The sequence below is a fragment of the Lytechinus pictus genome, chromosome 14, assembly GCF_037042905.1.
Source record: "Lytechinus pictus isolate F3 Inbred chromosome 14, Lp3.0, whole genome shotgun sequence".
In the NCBI taxonomy this organism is placed as follows: domain Eukaryota; kingdom Metazoa; phylum Echinodermata; class Echinoidea; order Temnopleuroida; family Toxopneustidae; genus Lytechinus; species Lytechinus pictus.
The window spans coordinates 6,483,270-6,511,260 of record NC_087258.1 but is presented as its reverse complement, the minus strand read 5'-3'; the positions used below and the strand labels follow the sequence as shown (position 1 = coordinate 6,511,260).

Below are 27,991 nucleotides of genomic sequence, written 5' to 3'. Positions count from 1 at the left end.
AACCTGAGTTTAAATTAAACCCGACTTCAGAATACGGGCCAATGTGTGCAAACAGGTCAGCCTTCATTAGTGACTTGTACAATATTTTGCAAAATATATATTTTTAATTTACTTGCATTCACCTCGGTATGTCCTTGAAATTAATTTCAGGTGTAAAGATAAGACCTCTCTCCAGCATTAAACTGTATTTCCTTTTAAACTTTTTGCTTTATAATGTAAATTTTACAGTGATATTTTTTATTTTACCAATTAATTGTACTGCTTCTTTCTAGTCATTCCAAATCTATTGAACTGTATTTATTCGTTGTTTGCATTTCAAATTTGAATTGAATTATGTAATATCAGTTACATGTATATTGAATTCATAAAATTGTTTTTTGGGGGTTCATCTTTTGTCTTAAGGCATCACTTTTTCAATCAGTATTTTTATTCCACCTTTGAGTTTAAGTTTCATTTGTTGAAATTCTTATATTTATAATGTAGTTGAAAAAACAACTTTGAATTAACTCTTGTGGTGTAACATAAAAGCAACCATTAAATATTATTAAAGGACAAGTCTACCCCATCAAAAAGTTGATTTGAATGAAAAGAGGAAAATCCAACAAGCATAACACTGAAAATTTCATCAAAATCGGATGTTGAATAAGAAAGTTATGACATTTTATAGTTTCGCTTAATATCACCAAACAGCTATGTGCACATCCTGGTCGGTATGCAAATGAGGAGACTGATGACATCATCCACTCACTATTTCTTTTGTATTTTATTATATGAATATGAAAAATTCTAATTTTCTCATTGTCAAGTGAAACAGCGATTAATTCCTCCCTGAACATGTGAAATTAGCATTGTTTAATACTATATGGTTCAGTCAATTTTTGTCAAATCTGTAAAAAATGAAATATTGTATAATTCAAACAATAAAAAACAAAAGAAATAGTGAGGGACATCATCAACTCTCTCATTTGCATGTGACTGACTTGTTCATATAACTATTTTGTGAAAAATAAGAGAAACTTTAAGATGTCATAACTTTCTTATTTTACATCCGATTTTGATGAAATTTTCAGCATTGTGCTCGTTTGATTTTTCTCTATTTATTCAAATCAACATTTTTCTGGGGTGGACTTGATCTTTAAATATTTACAATTGATTTGTTACTTTTTGTACATTTTGACTGTTAAATCAACATCTTTTATGTTATAAGGCCCGTGAGAGTGGCATAATGTATTACTATTAGTGTTACAATTTCTGTTTGCAATATATGTTGTAAAAATTAGAAGATTGTATATTTAGTTTTACTCACCTTTAGTTTGTACTACTGTCAGTTTGAATAAGCTTGTGCAAATAAACATTATTTGAGGGATGTTTTTGTAACTGCAGGAAACGTAATTTTCTTCATTAGTTCAAGGAACCAAAAACTTGTTTCAGATGAGGTATATTTTGTTATTCAATTTCAATTTCCCCCAAAAATTGTGTTAAGACATTTTCTTTATGACTGCAATATCCTCTTATGTATAGTTGTTTTGATGCATTGCCCTTCCATAATTTGAGAATATGCAAAACATGTATTTTTTACCTCTTGAAGTTGAATTTCTCCAAAGTCTAACATATTTCTTTGGGAGATTTGAGTTGGTTAGAGTTGCTGGTATGATCAAACAACATTTTCATCAGATGTTGGTTGACTAGATTTAAATGCTAATTTGACAAAGGAATGAATGCAAACTTGAATCTCTTGATAAAAAATGTTGATGCATGTACATTGATAAAAATATGAAACAATCCACTTGCAGTATACATTTGGCAGATCCAGTGGGACCCCCCCCCCAATTTTTTTGTAATATAGAAAAGTGTAAAACAAATTTATTTTGGGGGCCTTCTAGACTCCTTGTGACAGGGGGGGGGGGGGGGATGATTAGAGTTTAACTTTTAAAAAAAGTAGACGGGAAAGTTTCAAATGTGGTGATGTTCTTCCTCATTTTATTTGGGTTGTCATAAAATTTTTGAAGAAAAAATGGGCCACTTTCATGGAACCCCCTTCCATGATAAATCCTGGATCTGCCCCTGACAATACACATTTATTTTTTATGTCATTACTCTTATCTATTACCATGAATTACATGGAAGCTGCATCACAATTTTAATCATGCAAAAGATTTTTTTGGGATAAAATTGCAGTTTATGTCAATTGATGCAAAGTAAACACACTGGACAGAGATTAATTTCTTTTGATGTCATTACTGTTCTATTTTATTAATGGAGCAGATGTGGACATTTCGTTTCAAAATATCAAGCTTTCAAGAATTAAATTTTGAGCCAGTATTGTCTGACAAAAATTTAAAGTGACATAACTATCTACTCATTGTATATGTACATCAACATGTATATGTATGCATGAATTATGGAAATGGGAAATAAAGAAGCATTAGTCTGAAATTGAATGTGTTTTTCATATTGTATTTGTGCTGGGTCTGTTTCAGGGAGAGCTTTGGTATCTTTGGTATTATAATGTAAAACTTGATTGGTTGCTTAGTATAGTTGCCATGGTAGTTGCCATAATGACAACATTCCGTACGGCAAATGAAAAGGTTGTTTGGTGTAGCCCGCCCAACCAATCCTAGTAAAACCTGCTGACTTTTATTTATTCAATAATTTTGAACAGCCACCCCGCCCCCTTGGTAAAAAAAAGAAGTGCTGACCGACCATTGTTTTCAGCATTTTTCCACAAAAAAAATAATTGACAAATTGTTTTTTTTTTTCTCAGTTACAGCAAACGAACATATTTTTTGTTTTTGTCGTGAGTTGTTCAGAAAATGGGACCCTTGAAAGAATTTCAAGCTGAGAGGGAAAAATATTTGAGACAGGGCAGAGGGGACATCCAGATAAAAGAAGAGGTTAGAGAAAAGTAGGGGAATGGTACTTGTCTAGGGGGGGAAGGGGTGGTTATGAAATTTTTACTCTGTCAACTAGCTCTTTCTTGCCTTTCCATTCAAACCCAATCTCTCCTATTTTTACTTCTCATCAACTTCTCTTCATTCCACTATCTAATAATCCTTTGTCGTGACTAAACACATGGTGAACGGTAAGCCTTTGCAAAGCTTCATCATGAATAGTGCATTGACTATTCGTTTGCCTCCTACAAGTTCTCGAACAAAACACACACATTATTTTACTTAAATATTTCACCAAAAAAAGATCAGTTTATTACATATATATTTTCCTCAGGGATGGCTCGTTAATAAATATGAATACTTGATCGATGGGCTGAAATAAACGAGAAAAACTAAATCCATCCTGGTACGTATTTCAGTCAGCTTCAGCACAAAGAACATTCCACAACATAACAAATTTACATCCTATTCAAATAATTGTGTGTCGTGGATACATGCAAATACATGTAGCAACGTATATTAGTCCCCCCACCCCCCCCCCCTTTCCTTACAAAGAACAAAGTTTTCCTCATCAGATCTAAACAGAGGCCCTTTTCATAAAATTGAAAACAAATTTGCAACAGTTGAAAGCTACTGAAAATCAATCAATTTGACTGGCTGATAGTAATTTTGTTATATAAATCATACATTGGCTTTTATAACAAGTCTTTATTGAACAGGATTCAGATGAACAGATAGTCCAATGGCAAGGGTGAAAGAATTTTGTTCTAAAATCACACACACAAAACAAATCATTTTAGGAACTTATTCACAAGAAACATACAGGTCATATGCCACACAATATGATATATGAAAAATCTTGCACAGCAAAAATATGAATCTCTTCAATCAGCGTAACCAGACAAACCCTCATGCTTGTAGGCTCACATACCTCTATAAAGTAATAACAGCATCAAATGCATTAAATGAGTAGATAGATATAAAAAATAAATCAATAAATAAATTATACTATCACGGCTCCTACTACAATAACTACTACTTCTACTTTCACTATGTTTACTACTACTACAACATGTGTTGATCCAGGATTTTTTGAAGGGGGTGCTTTTTGTTCCAAATATTTGACAAGCCCAACCCCCCCCCCCAAAAAAAAAGTTATCACTCAAAAATGAAGGGCACTTTGTCTCCCCTAAAACAGGACAAGCAAAAAAAAAAAGTAATAAAAATGATCACTCATTTCTACTGGGTATACCTGCACCTCAAACCTCCTCCCACTGGATCCGTGTATGTACTACTACTGCTACTGTAATGACACTACAAAGACACTGCTTCAAAAAATAATCATATCAATTTCATTTTTTGTCAATAGAACCTTGCATGCAATTCTGTGTAGTGCTCAAAACATAAAAAGATTGTGACCATTAATGGAAATTTAATTTTTCTCTTAACGAAAGACCAATCACAACAAAAGCAATAAAAAAAAACAATAACACAGAATAGGAAAAAGAAATGGTACTAACTTAAAACTGAGATGTCAGACGAAGATTCCCACAAAATTTTCTCAACAGAAATCACTTTCTGAAATCTTTGAACCAATATTTTGACCTGGACTTAAATATGTTCATATTATCATATACTTATTGAAATGAACCATGAACCACAAATTGGGCAAGTATAAATCACTATAAGTAGAATACTTTAAATTGGCTAAGAATTTGTTCAAAATAATTTCAGTAAAAGAAATTAATTAATATTACCTTTGATCATATAAATTTAGTTTGTCATTTTTAATGCCATGGAGCAAGAATTCGGTATTCAAATACATGAATAAAATAAATACAGTATTTCAACATATAATTATAATCTTAACACATTTTTTTCTTTGTACAACATGTACAATGTTACAATATACACTCATTTCTCTTTAGCAGACAAAGTTCATTATGTATACTGTACATTTCTTCAAGGCATAGATGTTTATATATATCTGGGGAGTATTTCACAAAGCAAATAGTCAGTGATTTTCACTGACTAAATTGTTCTGAGCCAATCAGATGCAAGGATATTAGTAGCTTATAACAGTTGTAAGTGAAAGTCATTGTTTCATGAAATGCTCCCCTGATCTGAAGGCACACCATCTCTCTTTATATCAATCAAGTTACATGAACTTAAAGACTTCTTGGGCAAATTACACAAAGACAAGCATTTAATCACGACCCCACAAATCAATAACTTCATCCCATTTTCAACCAATCAGGGTCAAGCATGTAGACTTGTGATTGATTCATTTGAGTTATGTTTAATGTAACTCTTTGTGAAATGGGCCAACCTTCTGCTAGGTCTTGTCTTCAATCTCAACTACTGACAGCCAGTGAGTGAATAATTTTTCATCTATTGAATGGTCTCTTTCCCGTGCTGTGTTTTTATTTCAGAATATCTACATTTTTCCTAAATGACAAATTAAGGCATTGCTGGCTTTCCATAGATCAGGTCAATTTCAACCATCTGTGATTTATTTGAATCAATAACAATTCTTTAGAGAACAGGATGTTGATCTCTCAATTTTCTTTTACTTCTCATCGAATTCTGATCAGATTCAGAAATCATTCACCAGCTCCTTTGTTTTCTAAAAACTTTAATATTCCAAAGACAATCATACTCCAACCATGGATTCCTGTACAAACTGGCTTATTTCTTCTTCAGTTTATCCATCAGTTTCCTACACCCATCTATAAAGACCACTCTCACAGGAGACAAGAAAGACAGTCTTAAAGGTCATGGCCACCCCAGAAAAATGTTGATTTGAATAAATAAAGAAAAATCAAACAAGCATAACATCAAAATCTGATGTAAAATAATAAAGTTATGGCATTTTAACTTTCGCTTTTTTTCATATAACATTGATATGCACAAGTCAGTGTCATGAAAATGAGTCAGTCGATGATGTCCATCACTCACTATTTCTTTTGTTTTTTTATTGTTTGAATTATACAATATTTAATTTTTTTAAAGATTTGACAATAAGGACCAAGTTGACTGAACCATATAGTATTAACAATGCTAATTCCACATATTCAGGGAGGAATTAATTGTTGTTTCACTTGACAATGAGAAAATTAGAATATTTCATATTTCATATAATAAAATACAAAAGAAATAGTTAGTGGATGACATCAACAGTCTCCTCATTTGCATACCGACCAGGATGTGCATATAACTGTTTTGTGAAATTAAGCAAAACTTTAAAATGTCATAACTTTCTTGTTTTACATGTGATTTTGATGAAATTTTCAGTGTTATGCTTGTTGGATTTTTCTCTTTTTATTCAAATCAACTTTTTGTTGGGGTAGACTTTGTCCTTTAATATGAACAGGTGGTCTTAATGGACAAGTTCCTTCATATTCAATTGTAACCACACCAGTGGTATCTGTAGACAAATATTTCTTCTAATTTTATCGTGAAGGTAAAAAAAAAATACTTGACACCTCACAAATTCTCATTTTAAGGGAAAAATATGTCATGAATGCATAATCATTATATATGGCTGGAAAGAGTATATTCTCCCAATTAATTTGATACCATATTTATGTGGTATGTGTTAACGCTTGGATGATGAGTAGGGATTCTTGGCAGAGAAGTAAATTTTGACTTGCGCCAAAGTAAGGCAAGACTGCAATGGATGAATCCAGATGTCAATGATGTCATAATCATACATGATATTGTAAACATATTTGAAAATCCCTTTTCAATGAAATCAATTGGAGAATTGATAGTAAAAAGTGTAAAGTAAACAATAATAATGTAAATTACACAGGGGTTTTGAAACGGATGTTAATGCAACCTTTGTAGGATTATTAAATCATTGATATCTGGATTTATTCATTGCAGTCATGCCTTTACTTTGGTGCAAATCAAAATTAATATCACTGCAAATGATCATCCAAGCGTTAACACACACCACGTAAATATGGTATCAAATTATTCGGGAGAAAATACTCTTTTAGGCCATATATGTTTTAATGACATAATTTTTCCTTAAATTGGGGATTTGTGAGGTGTCAAGTTATTTTGACTCACATGGTATAGAGGTGGTAAATAATGCAGGATTGACTGTATCATAATGAGTTTTTGACCATATTTGCCTGTTCCTTCAACTTTCTACGATTCCTGACCCTCCACACGATACTCTCCGTTTCTTCTGTGATCGGTCCTTTCCCTTTCGTGGGGTCTGTGCTAGTAGCACTGGTAAGCGTGGAGGGGTTGTCCTCCGATGTTGTTACCGTAACACTCATAACAGACCGTTGCTTCACCTCGGTATCGTTTCTTTTGACAACCATGCGCTTTGTGTCTTTATGAGTGCGAGGAGAACATGGAGAGCTCGGACAGGCAGTGGCTTGCTGCTTTTGTGCCATCTCCACTTGATCATCGCTCAAGCTGAACCGCTTCACTCGAGAGCTGACAGAAATGCTGCCCTCTTCGTCATCTGCTTCAGTAGAGGTCGTGTGGACGATCCCTTCATCACCAAGTCTCTCGCGTTTCACTCTGCTTTTCACAATCCCCAAGTCGTGACCCAAATCACTTCCACTTCCATTCATATCCATAACTTTCAACAACCTATCAGCCTTGTCACATTTCTTTGTCTCATCTACATCCTTCTCTACTTTTGGTCTTTGTTCGCTTCCACAAGAATGTTCAATGTCCACACCATTAGTTACTTTCACATGCATATCTTCTACACGTTTCTTTGATTCTTCCAGCCTCTTGCCAGACAGTGGCTTTTGTCTGTTTCCACAAGGATGTTCAGCATCCAGCCCATCAATATCTTTAACCTTTTGATCAGCATCAGTGCACTTCTGAGTGTCCTCCACACTCTCGCTAGGTAGTGGCCTTTGAGAACTGCCACTGAGAAGGTCAGGTTCCTGGACTTTGCTCATACTGCTCTCTTTCAGGGCTTCCTTGCACTGCTCAGACATGATGGCATCCATGACTATCTTTTTGGCTCGTTGCCTTTCGTACTCTTCTTGCTCGCTCAAGGTCCGATAAAACGGCTTTTTTGCCTCCGTCTCATCTTCGGGTGACTGTACATCATGTGACCCACATGAATCATGTGACATGGCACTGGAGGCATCATGTGACACAATGCTGGAGGTATCATGTGGGTTATCATCGCCGATAACAGGTGACTTGAGGGACTGGCTTGGGGATGTATCCAAATCTCTTGGTGCTGAGTCCGTGGCACAGTTATTGGCATTACTGGTAAGTACAAGCTTTGAGACGTGCACAGAACTGACCTCTGCCACTTCATCATCACTCTCCTGTGGACTGGCTGATCTTGATCTGCACAGAAATAAGAAATATTAACAAAATTTGTTAAAAATCCATCTACGACACATGATGTTGCTGGGATATTAAAACCTTGTAAATAAAGACAAATCACAAAACAAGTGGAGCGCCTCTGGCAGTCTCACCTGCATCGCGCGATTCAATATAGCAGCAGTACTGATTTTGAAAACTACTATAAAATAATTATTCACAAAAAACACCATTCATATAATGATACAATACTACGTTCATTGACAATAAATGACATTTGACCTTGATCATGCGACCTAAGACTTGTCAGTGATACTTGATTACCCCTATATCCACATTTTATAAACTATATCTATAAACTTTAAAAGTTATGACAGCGATCTAATAATTACCTCCAAAATGGCCAAAATTCAATGACCTTAAATGACCTGTGACTTTGGTCATGTGACCTTAAACTTGCACAGGATGCTCAATGATACTTGATTACTCTTATGTCCAAGTTTCATGAATTAGATCCATAAACTTTCAAAGTTATGATGGTAATTCAACATATACCCCCAACTTGGCCAAAGTTCGTTGACCTTTGACCTTGATCATGTGACCTGAAACTCGCACAGGATATTCAGTGATACTTGATTACTCTTATGTCCAAGTTTCATGAATTAGATCCATAAACTTTCAAAGTTACGATGGTAATTCAACAAATACCGCCAACTAGGCCAAAGTTCATTGACCTTAAATGACCTTATGGCCAAGTTTCATGAACTAGGTCCATATACTTTGAAGTTATGATGAAATTTCAAAAACTTAACCTTAGGTTTAGATTTTGATGTTGATTCCCCCAACATGGTCTAAGTTCATTGACCCTAAATGACCTTTGACCTTGGTCATCATCACTGTCTGTTGCTCTCCTGAATTTAAGCGGAAAACAAACAAACCACTCAGCATGCAGAATTTCATGTAACTGTAAAATACCACGTGAAAACAATAAAATACAAACGAACTGAGGGGGAAGGGGTACGCTGTTAAACAGAATTCCAGGCTATTATCATTATAATTTCATGCTAAAACGCAATCACTCAGTATTTTGTTACAATGAGTCATAACCCATTTGTAACTATTTCAATTGGAGGATCTGAAGGACATAACTCCTAATCAAAAGTAATTATTCAGATCTAATTTACTGAATACATGAAAAATTCAAACATTCAAATGAAGGGCAGCTTTAAGAACAATCGGTTGCATTGGACCCTATAATAATATTCCTAAATATCTATTCATTTAATAAATAGTGATTTTCAATCAGATATCAGTAGGACATCAGTAGCTTATAAGAATAGTCAGAGAAAATCACTGATTATTTGGCTTATTGAGGCCCCCCCCCCCAACATTTTTAATGACCATTCTGCCACACAAGATGTTTTTACTCTGCCCCTCGCCAACTAAGCAAAGATGATCTCCCCACATTTTTTTTCAAATATGGTCTGTAAAAACTCCTCAATACACGATTACCCAACGTAACTGTTATCACCTACCCCCAACCCGTACTATATTAGCAAAAACTCTTTTTTTTACCAGTGTATTGGAATTCCCTGCACAATGACTTTAAAGAATCTCCAAGCCTTAATATTTTTAAACGCAAACTTGAAAAGATGCTAATTTGTCAATACTCCACACCAAGTTCATTGACCCTAAATGACCTTTGACCTTGGTCAGGTGACCTGAAACTCAGGCAGGATGTTCAGTAATACTTGATCAATCTTATGTCCAAGTTTCATGAACTAGGTCCATATACTTTCTAAGTTATGCTGTCATTTCAAAAACTTAACCTTCGGTTAAGATTTTGATGTTGATTCCCCCAACATGGTCTTAGTTCATTGACCTTGGTCATGTGACCCAAAACTCAGGCAGGATGTTCAGTAATACTTCATTAACATTATGGCCAAGTTTCATGAACTTAACCTTCGGTTAAGATTTGGTGTTGACGCCGCCGCCGCCGTCGGAAAAGCGGCGCCAATAGTCTCACTCTGCTTCGCAAGCGAGACAAAAAACTTGATTTTAGGTTTACGGCATTAATAGCAACCTATTTTTGCCAAGGAAAAGTTCTTAACAGGAATTAAGAGACCAATTTCAGCCAATAAGCTTGCAACATTACAACACATTAAAAAAAAAAAAAATCAATTTTGACCCCCTCCCTCGCATAATCTTATGACTTGGTTTGCCACACAATCAAGCTTAATGGTAAAAGTGGTTGCATCTTTTATGATACAGGGCTCAGGCCATTGATCTTTAAAAATATTGTTGAATTTCTTGGCAAATTACTTTCTTGAGATATACACAAATCACACACACACAAAAATAAACACGTACCATGCTTCTACATGAGGAGAAGTCGGTCGCTACTGGCAACAGCCCCAGACACAAGATTAGTTGAAAATCACACAGAGGCATTGCAAGAGTTATGGAATGGGAAGTCAAGGCTTGAAAGTTCATGCAAGGTGGTGACAAGAGAGGGCGACAAACAGCTGATGTCATCTGGTGCTGTCTTGATTCTCATCACTGTCTGTTGCTCTCCTGAATTTAAGCGGAAAACAAACAAACCACTCAGCATGCAGAATTTCATGTAACTGTAAAATACCACGTGAAAACAATAAAATACAAACGAACTGAGGGGGAAGGGGTACGCTGTTAAACAGAATTCCAGGCTATTATCATTATAATTTCATGCTAAAACGCAATCACTCAGTATTTTGTTACAATGAGTCATAACCCATTTGTAACTATTTCAATTGGAGGATCTGAAGGACATAACTCCTAATCAAAAGTAATTATTCAGATCTAATTTACTGAATACATGAAAAATTCAAACATTCAAATGAAGGGCAGCTTTAAGAACAATCGGTTGCATTGGACCCTATAATAATATTCCTAAATATCTATTCATTTAATAAATAGTGATTTTCAATCAGATATCAGTAGGACATCAGTAGCTTATAAGAATAGTCAGAGAAAATCACTGATTATTTGGCTTATTGAGGCCCCCCCCCCAACATTTTTAATGACCATTCTGCCACACAAGATGTTTTTACTCTGCCCCTCGCCAACTAAGCAAAGATGATCTCCCCACATTTTTTTTCAAATATGGTCTGTAAAAACTCCTCAATACACGATTACCCAACGTAACTGTTATCACCTACCCCCAACCGTACTATATTAGCAAAAACTCTTTTTTTTACCAGTGTATTGGAATTCCCTGCACAATGACTTTAAAGAATCTCCAAGCCTTAATATTTTTAAACGCAAACTTGAAAAGATGCTAATTTGTCAATACTCCACACCAAGTTCATTGACCCTAAATGACCTTTGACCTTGGTCAGGTGACCTGAAACTCAGGCAGGATGTTCAGTAATACTTGATCAATCTTATGTCCAAGTTTCATGAACTAGGTCCATATACTTTCTAAGTTATGCTGTCATTTCAAAAACTTAACCTTCGGTTAAGATTTTGATGTTGATTCCCCCAACATGGTCTTAGTTCATTGACCTTGGTCATGTGACCCAAAACTCAGGCAGGATGTTCAGTAATACTTCATTAACATTATGGCCAAGTTTCATGAACTTAACCTTCGGTTAAGATTTGGTGTTGACGCCGCCGCCGCCGTCGGAAAAGCGGCGCCAATAGTCTCACTCTGCTTCGCAAGCGAGACAAAAAACTTGATTTTAGGTTTACGGCATTAATAGCAACCTATTTTTGCCAAGGAAAAGTTCTTAACAGGAATTAAGAGACCAATTTCAGCCAATAAGCTTGCAACATTACAACACATTAAAAAAAAAAAAAATCAATTTTGACCCCCTCCCTCGCATAATCTTATGACTTGGTTTGCCACACAATCAAGCTTAATGGTAAAAGTGGTTGCATCTTTTATGATACAGGGCTCAGGCCATTGATCTTTAAAAATATTGTTGAATTTCTTGGCAAATTACTTTCTTGAGATATACACAAATCACACACACACAAAAATAAACACGTACCATGCTTCTACATGAGGAGAAGTCGGTCGCTACTGGCAACAGCCCCAGACACAAGATTAGTTGAAAATCACACAGAGGCATTGCAAGAGTTATGGAATGGGAAGTCAAGGCTTGAAAGTTCATGCAAGGTGGTGACAAGAGAGGGCGACAAACAGCCGATGTCATCTGGTGCTGTCTTGATTCTCATCACTGTCTGTTGCTCTCCTGAATTTAAGCGGAAAACAAACAAACCACTCAGCATGCAGAATTTCATGTAACTGTAAAATACCACGTGAAAACAATAAAATACAAACGAACTGAGGGGGAAGGGGTACGCTGTTAAACAGAATTCCAGGCTATTATCATTATAATTTCATGCTAAAACGCAATCACTCAGTATTTTGTTACAATGAGTCATAACCCATTTGTAACTATTTCAATTGGAGGATCTGAAGGACATAACTCCTAATCAAAAGTAATTATTCAGATCTAATTTACTGAATACATGAAAAATTCAAACATTCAAATGAAGGGCAGCTTTAAGAACAATCGGTTGCATTGGACCCTATAATAATATTCCTAAATATCTATTCATTTAATAAATAGTGATTTTCAATCAGATATCAGTAGGACATCAGTAGCTTATAAGAATAGTCAGAGAAAATCACTGATTATTTGGCTTATTGAGGCCCCCCCCCCAACATTTTTAATGACCATTCTGCCACACAAGATGTTTTTACTCTGCCCCTCGCCAACTAAGCAAAGATGATCTCCCCACATTTTTTTTCAAATATGGTCTGTAAAAACTCCTCAATACACGATTACCCAACGTAACTGTTATCACCTACCCCCAACCCGTACTATATTAGCAAAAACTCTTTTTTTTACCAGTGTATTGGAATTCCCTGCACAATGACTTTAAAGAATCTCCAAGCCTTAATATTTTTAAACGCAAACTTGAAAAGATGCTAATTTGTCAATACTCCACACCAACAAGTCAAGCTAACACATAACCTAAACTAAAAATGTAAAATAACTTAACCTTTAACTACCAATAAATTTGTCAAATATTACTTATTCTAAAAAATGACACTACAACATGCTACAATGCATTACGACCTGTGCACCTGCCATGTTCCTCTTTTCATTTTCAGTTTTTATTTGCACCTCCCTTATCTCCCTCTTTCTTTCTTCCACCACTTTTTCCCTCCCTATTATAATTTTGTAAGTATTTTTTAAATTTATCATTATTATTTTTGTTATCATTGTAATTATTATTATTTGAACTACTTTCTCTTATTTTTATTGTCACTAATTTGCTTTATTTGATATTTTGTAGATTACTTGTTTTAAGCTTGTCTTCCATGTCTGTCTCCATTTTTGTATATAGTTGTATATATAGTTTGTTTATAATTAGTATTGAAACTAAGTTTAGGGACTTGCCTCTATACAAGATTTGCTTTTCTTGGCATTTCCACATTCTTTTTATAGATCAAATTATTGCAACTCACATTAGTTTTGTTAAACTTATCTTCAATATAATATTTGTTATGAAATATTATTGAACTGTCTGTATTATATTGAATATGTATTTTCACTTTGATTATATATAGAAAATTTTGTTGAACGGAAAAAAAATAAATCTAAATCTAAATCTACTTCATTTTCAATCTTTCATCTTTTCATATTAGGAAACCAAATTTGCGATGCCCAGGTTAGCAGGCCCGTATTATTTTGAAATTGCATGTAAGACCCCAAATTGCTCAAAACATGATTTTGATATACAAATGCAATGCAAATTCTGTAAATACAAAATTCATAAATGTATCATTATTTCTACTTTTAAAATTTCTTTTACATTTCATTTCATGTTTTTAATGATCAAAATAGTGTCACAAAGGATTCAATAAAAATAACACTGAGTGACGAAAAGTTGAAATACATTATCAACAGATCATAAAGCGTATCAAATAAAGGATCTATGTAAACATTACCTTGGATCTATCTGCTTGGTAATGGTATCAATAGATTTAATATAAGGTGCTATTTGCCTAGCAATGGTTGCTAGGTGGCTGTTTTCCTGTTTGAGGTAGTTCATGTCTTTAAGATGAGTCTGATAGATTTCCTGCTCGCTAGAGACCCTATCCAACATCTCCTGCCATATCTGTATGTAAAGAAAGAATGGAATAAAAAGAAGAAAAGACAGAAGAGTGAATTTATAAAAGAAGGAAGACAATATAGGAAAAAATAATAAAATGACAAAAGAAAAGAACAAAGAAGTTGCAATCAAAGGAAGAATGAAAGGAAAAAAAAAGTATAAATGAAAAAAAGGGAGAAAGAAAATAGAGAAGGAATGAAAGAAAACATTAATAAAATAAATAAAGAAACATACATTAACTACTATATAAATATCATTCTTCCCATCATAATCATAATTAACATGCATTAAAGATCATCCATAGAAATATTTTTTAGAAAAGAAGGGACGCGGAAAAAAAGAGCCAACCAGACGCAGTAAATACGTTTGCCTCTGCCATTGCCAAAAAAATTTGGACAGACTACCCTAAAAAATAATGCCTCAGGCAACCACCAACGGTAGGCGGAGACAAAAAAAAGGAACATCATTAGATCATAACTGGAAAATTATGAGCATTTTGGAAACATACCTTTTGAAAGATGACCTTCATGTGTTCTAGCGTAGCAGTATGTGTACCGATCTGGATTTCAACTTGACTGCACTCATCAAGTACATCCATCACCTAAGCAAATGAATTAAAATACCATTAATGTTCATTTGCCACTCTTCACCCAGGTGTAAAAATAAACCAGTAGGAAGGTATGTGTACCGCTCTGGATTTCAATCTGACTGCACTCACCATGTACATCCTTCACCTAATCAATAAAAATAAAAACATTAATGTACATTTGCCACTCTCCACGCAGGGGTAGGTGGGAATCAATATACAGGAAGATATTTCTTGATGCAGTACAGTAAGCATTTGAAATGTATTCAAGAAATTTAAATGAATGCTGCCAAAATAATCTATACACTTATTGCAGTGGCGGATCCAGGATTTTAAATAGAGGGGGTGCAAAGAGCAGATTTGAAAATAGAGGGGGCGCAGATTATAATTTTCTTATACATACATAGTTATATCAATATGTATGTACATCCTCAAAATATAGAGGAGGCATGCACCCACCTGGATCTCCACTGCTTGTTGTAATGTATATGGCAGTGAACAGTTTATATCTATACTGCCCAACTTTGGCAAAAGGAAGCAAGTGACACATCAGTCAAATTTGAGTTATTGTTGTTTCTGAAACACCCTTTGTATGTTGCACGTTCAGGCAAAATTTGGGGAAGAAATGATCGTTCTATGGAGAGATATTGAAGAAATAATGCTGTAAAATTGCATTGATGCCTATGTAAATGATGAACACACATTGCTCATTTACAACAAATTATACTTTTGTAACTTGCTTCCTTTTGTCAAAGTACGGCAGTATATTTCAACGAACTAGTTGTTATGAAACTAATTTGAAGAGCTTACCTTTTCTTTCTTTGCCAAGCATTTCCTACGAGTAATATCTCTGTGGATCTCCTGAACCTGTTCCTTCATTTTCTGGATACGATGCTGAAGCAACTACAAGACATGGTATAGAATAAAAACGACCACTACATATCTCAGTTGTTCGTGTAAATGTTTTACAACAGGGGATTGTTTCATGAAAAAAATGGTCAGTGATTTTTACTAACAAATTTCTTCTGTGCTAATCAGATGCAAGGATTTCCATAGCTTATAACAATACTCAGGGATAATCACTGAATACTTGTTTCACGAAATGCTCCCCAAGTTAAAGTTTTTTAAACACTTTTAACAAGAAACATTGATTACACTTCCCCCCAAAATGAATCTTACACAAAATACAAACAGAAATAACAGGAGCAAAGAGAATTGTATCTTTCATTTATTCAACAGATTTTACAGTACCTGTACCAAGGGAGGGTGCTTTATAAAGCTGCTTTTAACCCTAACTAGGCCAGGCTTTTTTTACTGTTCTGTGGCCGGGGGGGGGGGGGGGGGGGGGGGTTGATTCAACCCCCTGAGATCTCGGCCGCTGATCGCGCGAGTGGTAGTGGTAGTGTGCGATGTAATCTACAAGGCTGTATGGTAAAATTTTCCAAAATAATGAAATTTTATTTTATATGAATTAATTATGCTAATTTATGCATAAATCATACTTTTTGCTCTAATTCACTAAATAAAGCTCCTAGAATGCTAATTTTTGGTAAAAATATTCTTTGTAGCATTCTTAACAATGGCAATTGAAAAAAACTTCGGTTTGGAAATCAATTTCTTATGTATGTAATTGTTTTATGAATTTCTTATGTATTTCTTTGTTTTTCAACCTTTTGTTTTTCTTTGTTTTTTTCACCAGATTTATTGCACAATCTTTTTGAAGTATAATTATGCTAAAATCAATTGCTTTCAGCTGTTTAAAGTAAAAATAATCATATCTTTATGAATAAGATGAGAAAACTCAATTTGTTTTTACTTTGTACACAAAATCACGTTTTGGAACAATTTTTGGTCTGACATGCACTTACAAAATGTTGCGTAATTTCGAAACTGCGTACCTGGGCGTTGTAAATTTGGTCTCAAAAGATGCGCGAGACTTAAAAGTATAAACTCTGCGAGTGGCACGGTCAAAAACTTTCGCGCGGCGGAATGATCGCAGAAAATGTTGAGGGGGGGTTGATTCAACCCCCCCGGCCATTTTAGGGTTAAGGTTATGATATTAGCTGAACAGGATTCTCCATCAATTTTAATCACATTATAGTACATGGACATAAACTAGGCACAAATTTATCAATATTCACATGATACAATTTTGAAGGGAAGTATATTTTTCTATTGCCATAACTTCAATAAAGCTATCTAAAATGCTGTCAACCATATCTTTGGGCTTGATTTTGGCACTTTATATTCATTTGTTAAGTCATGTACAGTATAACTTTACAAATGGTTATATATCTGTCATAATATGAAAAATGTTCTTATTTTATATCCAATTATGATGAAATTATCAGTGCTATGCTTGCTTGATTTTTCTCTTTTTATTCAAATCAACGTTATGTTGAGGTGGACTTCCTCTTTAAGTAAGACCATGCCCTACTTGATCACATACCCTGAAATTTGCTTCAAAGGCCTTGCAGTGTTCTACAAAGGGGCCGTTGCCCTCCTGCATGCGATGACGGATGCTGGCAGCCATCTTACTACCCCTTCTTGTCCCCTTCATGGTCAGGGGGTCCTGGAGTGTGTTTGTTAGAGACAAGTGACGAGCGAGGGCGCTAGAGATGTATGCGTTGGAGAGGGACTGTGCCACTTGCTGCTGCTCTCTGGTTCTGAAAGAAAATACATTTAATTGATCTACTCAGGTCTTAAACTCATTACTTTCCTTTTGTCAACTCTCCTCAGATCTAAGTTTCATCAACTGTTTTATATATTTCACAGTCAGAGTGTTTTGTATCATTTAATGATCAAGTCATGGGGACTCTAAGAAAATTTTCAATTTGTTTCCAATTTTTCACACAAGGTACTCTGTGATTAGGGAGCAACTTCATCTTTCAACTAACTCCATAAAAGGGAGAAAAAAAATAAGCTGAATTAATCTTTAGTGTGAAAAAAGGGTATATCACAATGCTGAATCTGGTATCATTGTCATTTTTTTTTACATAATTATAAAAAACAGAGTGCCTACGCACCAGAACATTGTCAAAACAAGGCTAAGGTTTCATTCAGACCTACGAAACCGATTCCATACTGACACTATAAAAAGTAAGATAATACTTTAATCAGTTTGGAGTATCGTTTCATTGGTGTGACCGGACATTAATGAATTTATCATCTCACCTTGGTGGAGGATGCTGCGGTGGTGGGGTGCTCGTTGCCGGCATGGAAACATGGATGATCGGTGAGCTGCTCCCGCAATCAGAGCAATCATCCAGGTGGATACGAAGCAAAGGTTGAAGACATCGAGCAAACTTCACCTCGTAGTCGGTACTGATATCCCCGCTCTCCTGCGGCCGAAGCTGATGAGGCTGGCTGGCTATGGATTCCAGTCTCCCATTCAAGGACTACAGAACAAAAGTTTCACAAAAATTGGATTAAGTATTGAAAAAAAATGATATCGATAATGCTAATGATATTGTACTCATTTCAATTTAAATGTGAATAAATGTAAACAAAATGTAAAAGTATTACTAGTAAAATGAAAAAGCACAGAGATTAAGCAGTGCTGAATATGACTGACAAAATACAAAAAAGTCACCCCGTCTGTAACACAAAGAGATTATGTCTATCAGAAAATTTTTCAATGGTATGGTAGTAAGATTAAAATTCTCTCTTGCTTGCATTAATGTTTGAACATCTGATTAATCTGTCTAGTGTAGGCTATTCCTGTTTGACCGACAAGTTTGTAGTTTTCATAAGAGTAGCTGGAATGGCGATTTTAATTCTGAATCCTAGAGAAAGTTACTAATTGCTTTAACTTTAGAACTAGTTTCTTGGGGCTTTATGTTGTCGACTAGAACACACCCTAGATATATGAATGAACTAGCATACCTGATTAGCATATGTCAGATAATTGATTGTAGAATTTTGTAAATTATGTCGTGGATGATGTGTGTACCAATTTTCATTGCGAACGGACAGGATAAGGATCATGGGGGGGGGTGGTAGATTCCGCCCTTCTGGCTGTGAGATGGGTCTAAATAACCTGGTTGTGTTAGGTTAAAGGGTGAGGATGGATTACTTACTGAACCAAGATCCAGGAATTCGTACTTGTTGGCATTGCTAACAAACATGGTACTGATGGCAAGGTATGTCTGGAGAGCAGGAAGCATGGCGGCAAGACTCGGCAGCTGGTCCTTAAATGCTTGCTCTTTCTGAAGCTGTTGACTATTATTGATGAAAACATAACACTAATATATAAGAGCTATCTAATGGAGTCAATCCTACCCTAGTTCAAAATGATCAGTGTTTTAGATAAAGAAGGTGTTCATAGATGAGGTATTTAAGGATGAGTTTATACAATTAGGCTTTTTTTCTAATCACAAGAATACATTTTTTTCTGCTTTTCACTCTCTCTCATCCTTCCCCCGACACATACTTACAACATTTCTCATTCTTATTCACCCAAATTTATCCTTCTTCTCATTTACTTTCACCCTCTCTTATCTTCTCCTTTTCCTTCCTCTCCCTATTCTTCTACATCTCCTTCTTCTCCTCATTATTCTTTCCATTCTCCTCCTTCTCTTCCTCCTCCTCCTCCTCATCATCATCATCATCAACCTCATCATCATCATCATCATCATCATCATAATCATACATCATCATCATCATCAATATCATTCTCATCATCATCATCAATATCATGATCATCATCATTATCATGATCATCATCATCATGATCATGATCATGATCATGATCATCATCATCCTCATCATCATCCTCATCATCATAGCCTACCTGTCAACATTCTTCAGTAGCTCCTCCTTCTTCTCCATCATCCTCTCCTGCATCTCAGCACAGAGCTCCTGGATGGAGACCCGCTCCTTCTCTGCATTGCTCCTCACCTCCTGCATCAGAGCCTGGAAGAGGATGATGGCATCATGGACGGAGCTCTGCAAGTCTCTTATTGTTGTGATGCGTTCCTCCAGTTGTCGACAGCTCTGATTGTAAGCGGACTCGAGATCCAGGCAGAATGCTCTGTCATCCCTATAGAATTAATAGATTTAAACAAAAAAATGAAAACAATCGAAGATTGCTAATAGGATGAAGGCATCATCACTGAGCTCGCGAGGCATTTCATGAAAGAACTTGTCAGATGTTTCAAGTATGTTTATTTACAATTACTGTTGGAACTGCACTTTTCAGCCGATCAAAGTGTGTCATATGTGACAACCTGTCAAACTTTCAGAGAAAATGTTGATGAAACGCTCTCCTGAAGCTTTTGAATGGTTTTGATATATGGCAGTCCTGGTTGTATTATCATGTGGTTCAATAGAAGAGGTAATTTGGAAAAAACAGTTGTAAGAGAAATAATTCATGTACAGAAAATATTGATTTTTGCTCAGATGCTACCAACTTTTAATATACTAGTAACACAATATACCTCAAGATTGTCCTAGCCGTAGAATTGACAATACAAACAAAGTCATATATTATGAAGAAACAGACTGAATTATGCAGAGAATGATATTATAAATAATTTATTGGTTGGATTGCTTAACTAAGAATGATATTATACGATAAAGAAGAACTAAAAACTTACTTTTCAATATCTCTGAAGCACTTGATGCAGAGCAGCTCTTGTTTTTCTGTAGAATACATTATGTAATCATCATTGTGTTTGGCTGCAGGATCAATAAAAAAAATGCAAATAACAGCATTAACGCAATAATATATGTATTGTTCATTAATATTTAAATCCAAATAAAATTAAACAAGGGAAGCATAAAAACATGAAAAGTTATAATTTAAGTGATTCAAAATGTCAAAACTAGAAGCCTGTAATATGAAGATGATAAAGAATTGCCTATAGTGCCACATAACTACATATAATTATGTACAGATTTTTTTCAAGCCATGGTAGCTATTTTGTTAATGAAAACCCAAGCATGTAAAGATGATAAACTAAGCATAGAAATGATTTTTTATTGAGCACTATTACCCCCCCTTCCAAAAATATGATCAGAGCACTATCAGATCAGTAAAGGACCGCTAGACCATAAGATCCATGTGGTCTAGCATTGTATTCATGATCGTGAGCTTGTGAGTTTGAATTCCTGCTCTGCTATAGTGTCCACTTTGATAAAAAGACCCAAGAGTAATTTCAGTTGTATATAAGGTCAGCCACTACAGCCGATTAACTTAGATGTAAATGTCTCCTATGTAATTAGTTATATACCAGCTTGGCATTATGTATAGCAGAAAGCTGCGAGAGTTACAGAAATAAGTATCAATTAAAACAATAATCAAGTTATATTATAATGAACATATCAAATTGTTTGATCTACCAACATACCACATTTCCTGTGTTGTTCCTTTGTTCGTTTCTTGAGAGGAACAAGCTTATGGGAGGCAAACATTTTGGCCATATGGGTTTCCTCTTTACACAATGCACACAGAGCCTGATTACAGGTATTGCAGAAGAACATAGAACCTTGAACCTAAAAATAGGAAAGCATTGAAAGCCATTAATGCATGTATTGGCACATGTTACTTAGGGACTCCTCAAACAGTAGTACAGACCTTATGCATTGACGTTATTATTCTGCCATCTTAGAGGCTGAAGCCATTGCCTTACATGCAGTGGTGATCTTTGTCTGGCACATATCTGACAACTCTGTTAGCATGTATCTCAATATCCTCTGAGGGACGGCGCTATGAGGTGATGTCGTATGCATAACATCTATTAGCTTCTTCTTCTTTTTTTACATCATAAATAGGAACAATTATTCCAGATTTTCATTGCTTCTTGCGTCCTTTAGTAATATGCTGAAGCCCTAAATATCATGAATATTTCTTCAATGGAAAAAAGGGCATTTTCTTATCCTACAACAGTTCGTCCATGGATAATCATCTGACATTTCAAAGAAACTATGCACACGGAATCGCGGATATAAACAAATTCATTTTTATGGCAGCACTGCCAGTTTCATTTCAATTGTAGAGTAAGGCAAAATGAGTTCTTTATTCAGGGGCATACTTACAGTGTCACAGTTAGCACACAGTGCCCTCTCTTGTTCAGACGACTTTAGAAGGAAGTTGATGACAGGATCAGCTGGTGGTAGATTAGAACCACTGGTCAGGAAGCTACGAGTACTGTTGGAGAAAAAAAATCTGGAGTTGAACCTCTGAATACAGTCTGGTTCAAAATGATTGATTTTGACCAATCCTCTAGCAAGATTCATACTATGCACCTTCAGAATATAATTTTCTTTTAATTATAGAGTTGAACCTATGAAGTCAGGCTTTATGAACATATACATGTACCGGTATATAAAATAATGTATTTACTTTTGACCAATCCCATAACGAGATGTTTGGAATGTGGATTGAGTTGAACATTAAACAGTCTTGTCATATGAACCAGGTTGCTACTGCTACATAAGCACTTGCCCGGGGCAAGTAAAAGTTAGAGTCAGGAAAGTGTTTTGAAGTAAAGACCCAAACTACTTGCCCAAATTGGGCAAGCAAAATTCTCAGTAGGATGACCAAAATTAGGGTTGATATGATAAATTGACCCTTATTTTGGTCATGGCAGGCAAGATAAAATCACTTTGGAAAAAGAGAGAAAAAGGTCAATGGTTTATAAAACCGCAAAACTTTCTTTTGAAGAGGTAAAACTTTTTTTTTATTGATTTTTTTTCGGGCAAGTGAAATAGATTTTTGGGCAAGTATATTCCAACTATTTAAAAATTTACTTGCCTGACTGGGCAAGTGCTTCTAAGAAGTTATGTAGCATCCTGTGAACATACTTGTAAACTTCACAAAATACTGTAGAAGGTGTGTATTAAGAAAAGAGAAACCCAAACTGTCAAATTTTCTATGACAAACTTATCAAGGAGGTGACCATTAATATTGTATCGCACAAATATAGCTGCATTCCTAAGACACCTTGATAAGGTTTATATAACCATATATTACTGTTTTACAAATTGTGTAAAATATCAGGTAGTTCACTTCCACTGAACAAAGAAGAGCCAATTAGATAGTTTGCTCTCATTGTTAACAATCAATATTGCTTACCCTGTAAACACAGAGTTATTTTTATGCCTAAAAAAGACTATAGGAGCTGATTCTGCCCCTCACTCAAAGATCCTGGTTGTTGACTGCACAATCACAATGAAAATTGGTGAGAAATAATTGACATAATCTCCGTGAGACTGAGTCACTTTTCTTTCGCCAAAATTTTAAATGTATACGTGTAATCTAATGCGGGGGATGGGGGTCTCAACAAAATAAAGTTCCAAATGCGCTATTTTTTTATATATTTTTATAAATGCTCTTTGTAGTATTAAAAAAAATATACTGTCTGAGCTGTCTGCTCCTCAAGACTAGTTACTGATTAATATCATCCAGTTACTTACCCACATAAAGGGCACGTCATGAATCCATCCACAGCCCTCCCACGCAGGCAGTTTCCACAGAAGACATGATGGCAGTTGAGGATCCGTGGGTCGTCATACTGCTGGGTGCAGAGACGACATGTCAGGGGGCCACGCCCGGACTCCACCTGCTCCTCGAAAGTCTCGAGAGGCTGAAAGATCTCACCTGACATCGCTGAAGGTTTGAAGGGATCGCACATCGCATCCTTGACTCCGACGTCAATGGATTCTGGAAACCGGTTTCAAATAAATATATGGAAATTTGAGATTCAAAGGGGAAGTTTACCCTGACATAGTTGGTTTTAATAAATCAGGAAAAAAAAATGTTAGTGAAGATTTGGCGGGCATCCATTAGAGAAAAACAGAGTTATGGATCTTTAGTTTTTTAGTTACCACCCTTTCACACAGTAAAAAATCGCAATTTGAATGATTCCAGTGAAAAATAAGGCTAATGACAAATTTTTAGCACGTGTGAAACCAAACTAGAATCACAAACATTAATCACAATCACAAATTCTAATTCTACTCCAGAGGTGAATTCCAATTAAGTTTCACTCAAATTACAGTACGAATTTTACGTGTGAAAGGTTTGACCTCCAAAACATCTTTTGGGGGTGGAGCTTACATGTCCTTTCAAGCACTTCCGTAATACAAATGTCATGCACTCATCGTATCGATACAGTGCTTTGATTGACAAGTCACCAAGGATACATACTGCTTTTGCTCGGGAATTCAAATTTAAATGACACAGTTTTCGAGTGTGCGGGTGTAAGGTCCGATGATTCTAAGGACGAATTGCAATCATCAATACAATGATGATTCAAGATTCATGTGTGAAAAGGCCCTTTGTGATGTCATCCATTATGTGATATAAATTCCAGCAATTGTCTCAGATAATTCTCAATTATTTAACTTGTGCATTTATTATATCATTTATCACTTCAAACCTGCTTCTAAAAGTAAATTTTCTTCAGTCATTATGAACCATTAAAAATGGGAATTAATGGAATGTTTATGACATTCCCAATATCATGTGGCAGCTGCTCACATGTGATGTCACAAATTGAAAACTAAAAAGAAAATAACTTTCTTATTCTTTGAAGGATTTTCATAAAGCTTTCACCAAAATCTTCCTCTATTTTTCTGATCTTATTTATTAACACATCTTAGATTGAAATTCCCACGCAACATTTTGTCTGGCTGAGTGATCGGGTTATAAAAATTGTACAAAGGCTTTCAACAATGACCAAAGCCAGGATGGCGGCATAACAATTAGCAAGTTTCTTATTAAAACCCTTTTGGTTTAGCATCTCAGGAAGAAAAGACAGAATTTTGATATTCATTTTGTCAAAACATGTGAATGGCTATTACCATACTTTTACAGGTTTAATTTTACTGGAGACACAGCATTTGCTCCAATCTTCATATCTCAAAGGACACAGGCTTAGAGTTACGATTGTAGTGAAGTTTTTGGTTCAGAATAATGAAACAAGTGGAGCGCCTCTGGCAGTCTTGCCTGCATTACACGATTCAGTATAGCAGCAGTGATGACTTTAACTAATTATTTAAAAAAACACCATTCTACATTCATTGACCCTAAAAGACATTTGACCTTGATCAAGTGACCTACAACTTGTGAAAGATGAGCAATTATGATACTGGATTACCCCTATGTCCACATTTCATTAATTATATCCATAAACTTTCAAAGTTATGATGGTAATTCACAAAATACCTCCAAAATGACCAAAATTCATTGACCCTAAATGACCTTTGACCTTGGTCATGTGACCTGAAACTCGAACAGGATGTACAGCGATACTTGATTGCTCTTATGTCCAAGTTTTATGAACTGGGTCCATAAACATTCAAAGTTACAATGGAAATTAAAAAAATACCCCCAACATGACCAAAGTTCATTGACCCGAAATGACCTTTGACCTTGATCATGTCACCGCAATTTTGCACAGGATGTTCAGTGATACTTTATTACACTAATATCCAAGTTTTATGAGCTAGCTCCACGATTCAAAGTTATGTAGTGATATGAATTACAGGTGCAAGTTTAACTCTTGCCTTGGGCATAGAGTCTGAATGAATGAAAGAAAGTTACATATATATGTAAAATACAAACAGGTGCAAGCATAATTCTTGGGCATAGAGCCTGAAGTGAAAGTTATGTACAATACAGGTCAGCCTGTATTGTATGCCTGCACCAGGCAAGGTGTTTATTCATAGAAACAATTTTGGGGTTGATTTTTAGGGTGTGTCCTGAACAGGACAATTGATATGTATTGAGAGAGTAGACAACATGTACCACTCTTCAACCTTATACATGTAGTTGTATGTGAACTCTGTTTTTTGTGAAGTCTGAAGACGATTGGAGTTAAACACTGAACTGAGATATGGAGATGAGAATAAAGTGATTTTTTTATCTCTATACCTGCGTCATTATTTTGTGCCCCGTTTATTTCAGTTACAATGGAAATTCAACAAATACTCCCAACATGCCTGAAGTTCATTGACCCTAAATGACCTTTGACCTTGGTCATGTGACCTGCAACACAAGCAGGATGTTAAGTAATACTTGATTACCCTTATGTGTAATTTTTGTGAACTGGGGCATTATACTTTCTAAGTTATGATGACATTTCAAAATTTTAACCTCGGGTTAAGATTTCGATACTGATTCCCCACATGGTCTAAGTTTATTGACCCTAAATGACCTTTGATCTTGGTCATGTGACCTGAAACCAAGAAAAGGATGTTCAGTAATCCTTGATTACCCTTATGTCCAAGTTTCATGAACTAGGTCCATATACTTTCTAAGTTATGTCATTTCAAAAACTTAACCTTAGGTTAAGATTTGATGTTGAAGACGACGACGCCGCCATTGGAAAAGCGGCGCCTACATAGTCTCGCTCTGCTATGCAGGCGAGACAAAAATAAGGATTAGGGTTCATTGAGTTTTGGAGGTTAAACTTCATGTTTGGCTTAACACACATATTTTCCATCTGAACAATTGTCGCTGGAGCAATGTCATGGAACCAATTTTACCATCTGCCAGTGGTAAACTATCATTGACTCAGTGGGTCATTTCAAGTAAGGTGTTGAAATTTGGTTTTAAGGACGTTTCACATTAAATCCATGTCATTTTCACCAAATTTTGCATTTACTTTGGCACGTAATTATTCCAAATATGCAAATATTAACATGGGTTCATGTGCTTGTTTTCTGCTATCGAGCTTTGAATTCCACCCATTTGCAAGGTCTCGAGAAATAATTTTGCGATTTTAAACCCAATAAAAGTATAACGATGTTGAGTGTAAACATCGTCTAGACTCTTACTTAGTCAAAATCCATCTAAATTTCACAAAATTTTTAATTTATACTAGTTCAGAATTTATACTTAAGATAAAGAATCCACTCATATTGCTATTATTTTGCTCTTTAAGCCTAAGGAGTACCGAGTAGTAGCACCTAGCACCTTCAATTAAAAAAATACGGTGTAACGTGTGAAAGGCGACAAAAACATATCGAAAAATTGAAATTTATAAAACAAATTTTAAGTTAGGATTAGGGCCTAGGCCTAACCAATTTTTTCTTCCAGATTCTTTTTTATCTTGATTAAGAAATTCAAACTTTAAGTCTACTGCCTGGACTTTGCAGTCAATACAATGTTGAATGTAGATATTCAATGATGTTTATTCTCCAACATGTCAAAAAACCTCCCGAGTCCTGGGCCTGGCTGGACACAACACATTCAAATTAGCATCTGTTCTAAACCTGTAGCTGTACGGTGCCCGGCGATTCAGCTCTCGTACAGTTCGAGTTACTCTATCACAGATTTGTGATATGTCTATACGATATCGTAAGCATAAAAATCGCATGCGCCTTTAGCCTAACTGTTAGATGACCTCCTAAATGGCAAATTCAATAATTAATTTCTACAACAAGACTGATGCATAAATTTGACTTTTCTACAGTAATCATAAGGGTTAAGTGGCATTTAAAGGTAAGCCAAATATTTTTAAAAAGTTCATGATATACCGAAAAGCAAATATTTACCACTCTTTCCTCTTCCTTTTCGCTTCAATTGAATTCAAACTTGGCGGACGACACCAATTCTTGGAATTCCGAGGTAATCGAATCGTATACGGTGGCTGAGAGAATACAAAGGATTGCGGGAATGGCGAAGCGCTATAGTTAGGCTTATATAATCATTGCTGAAAGAAAAATTAAAAAGAAAAGGGATATAAGGGAGTGTCTATAATATTCCCTCAAAAAACAATATATTTCCCATTTATAGAATAAATGTATTGGTCGATGTAAAAGGTTAAATCTACCCCAAATAGAGAGAGAGAAAAAAAAAGAATAAAACAAGAATATATGCTGAAAACTTCATCAAAATCGGTGATGTAAATATGACAGTTTAGATTATACTTATTTCCACAAAATAGTTTATAGACACAACATGGGTGATATGCAATTAAGAGAGATGATATCATATGAATTATATATTTCAATTTTGCAGATTTGACAAGGAAATATTTTTATTTGAAGCCGGTATTTTACGATCCCACATTTTCAGCACAAT

General features: G+C 35.3%; 1 protein-coding gene across 1 annotated transcript; it reads right to left on the bottom strand.

The window, feature by feature from the left end:
* Nucleotides 1-8,139: 8,139 nt before the first annotated feature.
* On the bottom strand, nt 8,140-27,555 carry LOC129275979 (RING finger protein 207-like). Its single transcript, XM_064109089.1, has 15 exons — nt 27,463-27,555; nt 23,377-23,623; nt 21,997-22,108; nt 21,309-21,453; nt 20,556-20,637; nt 19,751-19,999; nt 19,038-19,179; nt 18,133-18,356; nt 17,408-17,624; nt 15,769-15,861; nt 14,881-14,973; nt 14,209-14,378; nt 12,236-12,439; nt 10,575-10,778; nt 8,140-8,228 (listed from the first exon to the last, which is right to left on the bottom strand). The coding sequence occupies exons 2-13, from the start codon at nt 23,592-23,594 to the stop codon at nt 12,397-12,399; spliced, it is 1,788 nt and encodes a 595-aa protein (XP_063965159.1). The 5' UTR covers nt 23,595-23,623; nt 27,463-27,555; the 3' UTR covers nt 8,140-8,228; nt 10,575-10,778; nt 12,236-12,396.
* Between the last annotated feature and the right edge of the window lie 436 nt (nt 27,556-27,991).

What these genes read in the sequence shown, in the direction of transcription:
- LOC129275979 (XM_064109089.1), bottom strand. Translation starts at nt 23,594, where the DNA reads ATGTGCGATCCCTTCAAACCTTCAGCGATGTCAGGTGAGATCTTTCAG. An exon ending in CTACTGAAGAATGTTGACAG is followed by an intron (nt 19,180 to 19,750) that starts GTAGGCTATGAT and finishes CATCAATAATAG; the next exon opens with TCAACAGCTTCAGAAAGAGC. An exon ending in CCGCAGCATCCTCCACCAAG is followed by an intron (nt 17,625 to 18,132) that starts GTGAGATGATAA and finishes ATTTTCTTTCAG; the next exon opens with AACCAGAGAGCAGCAGCAAG.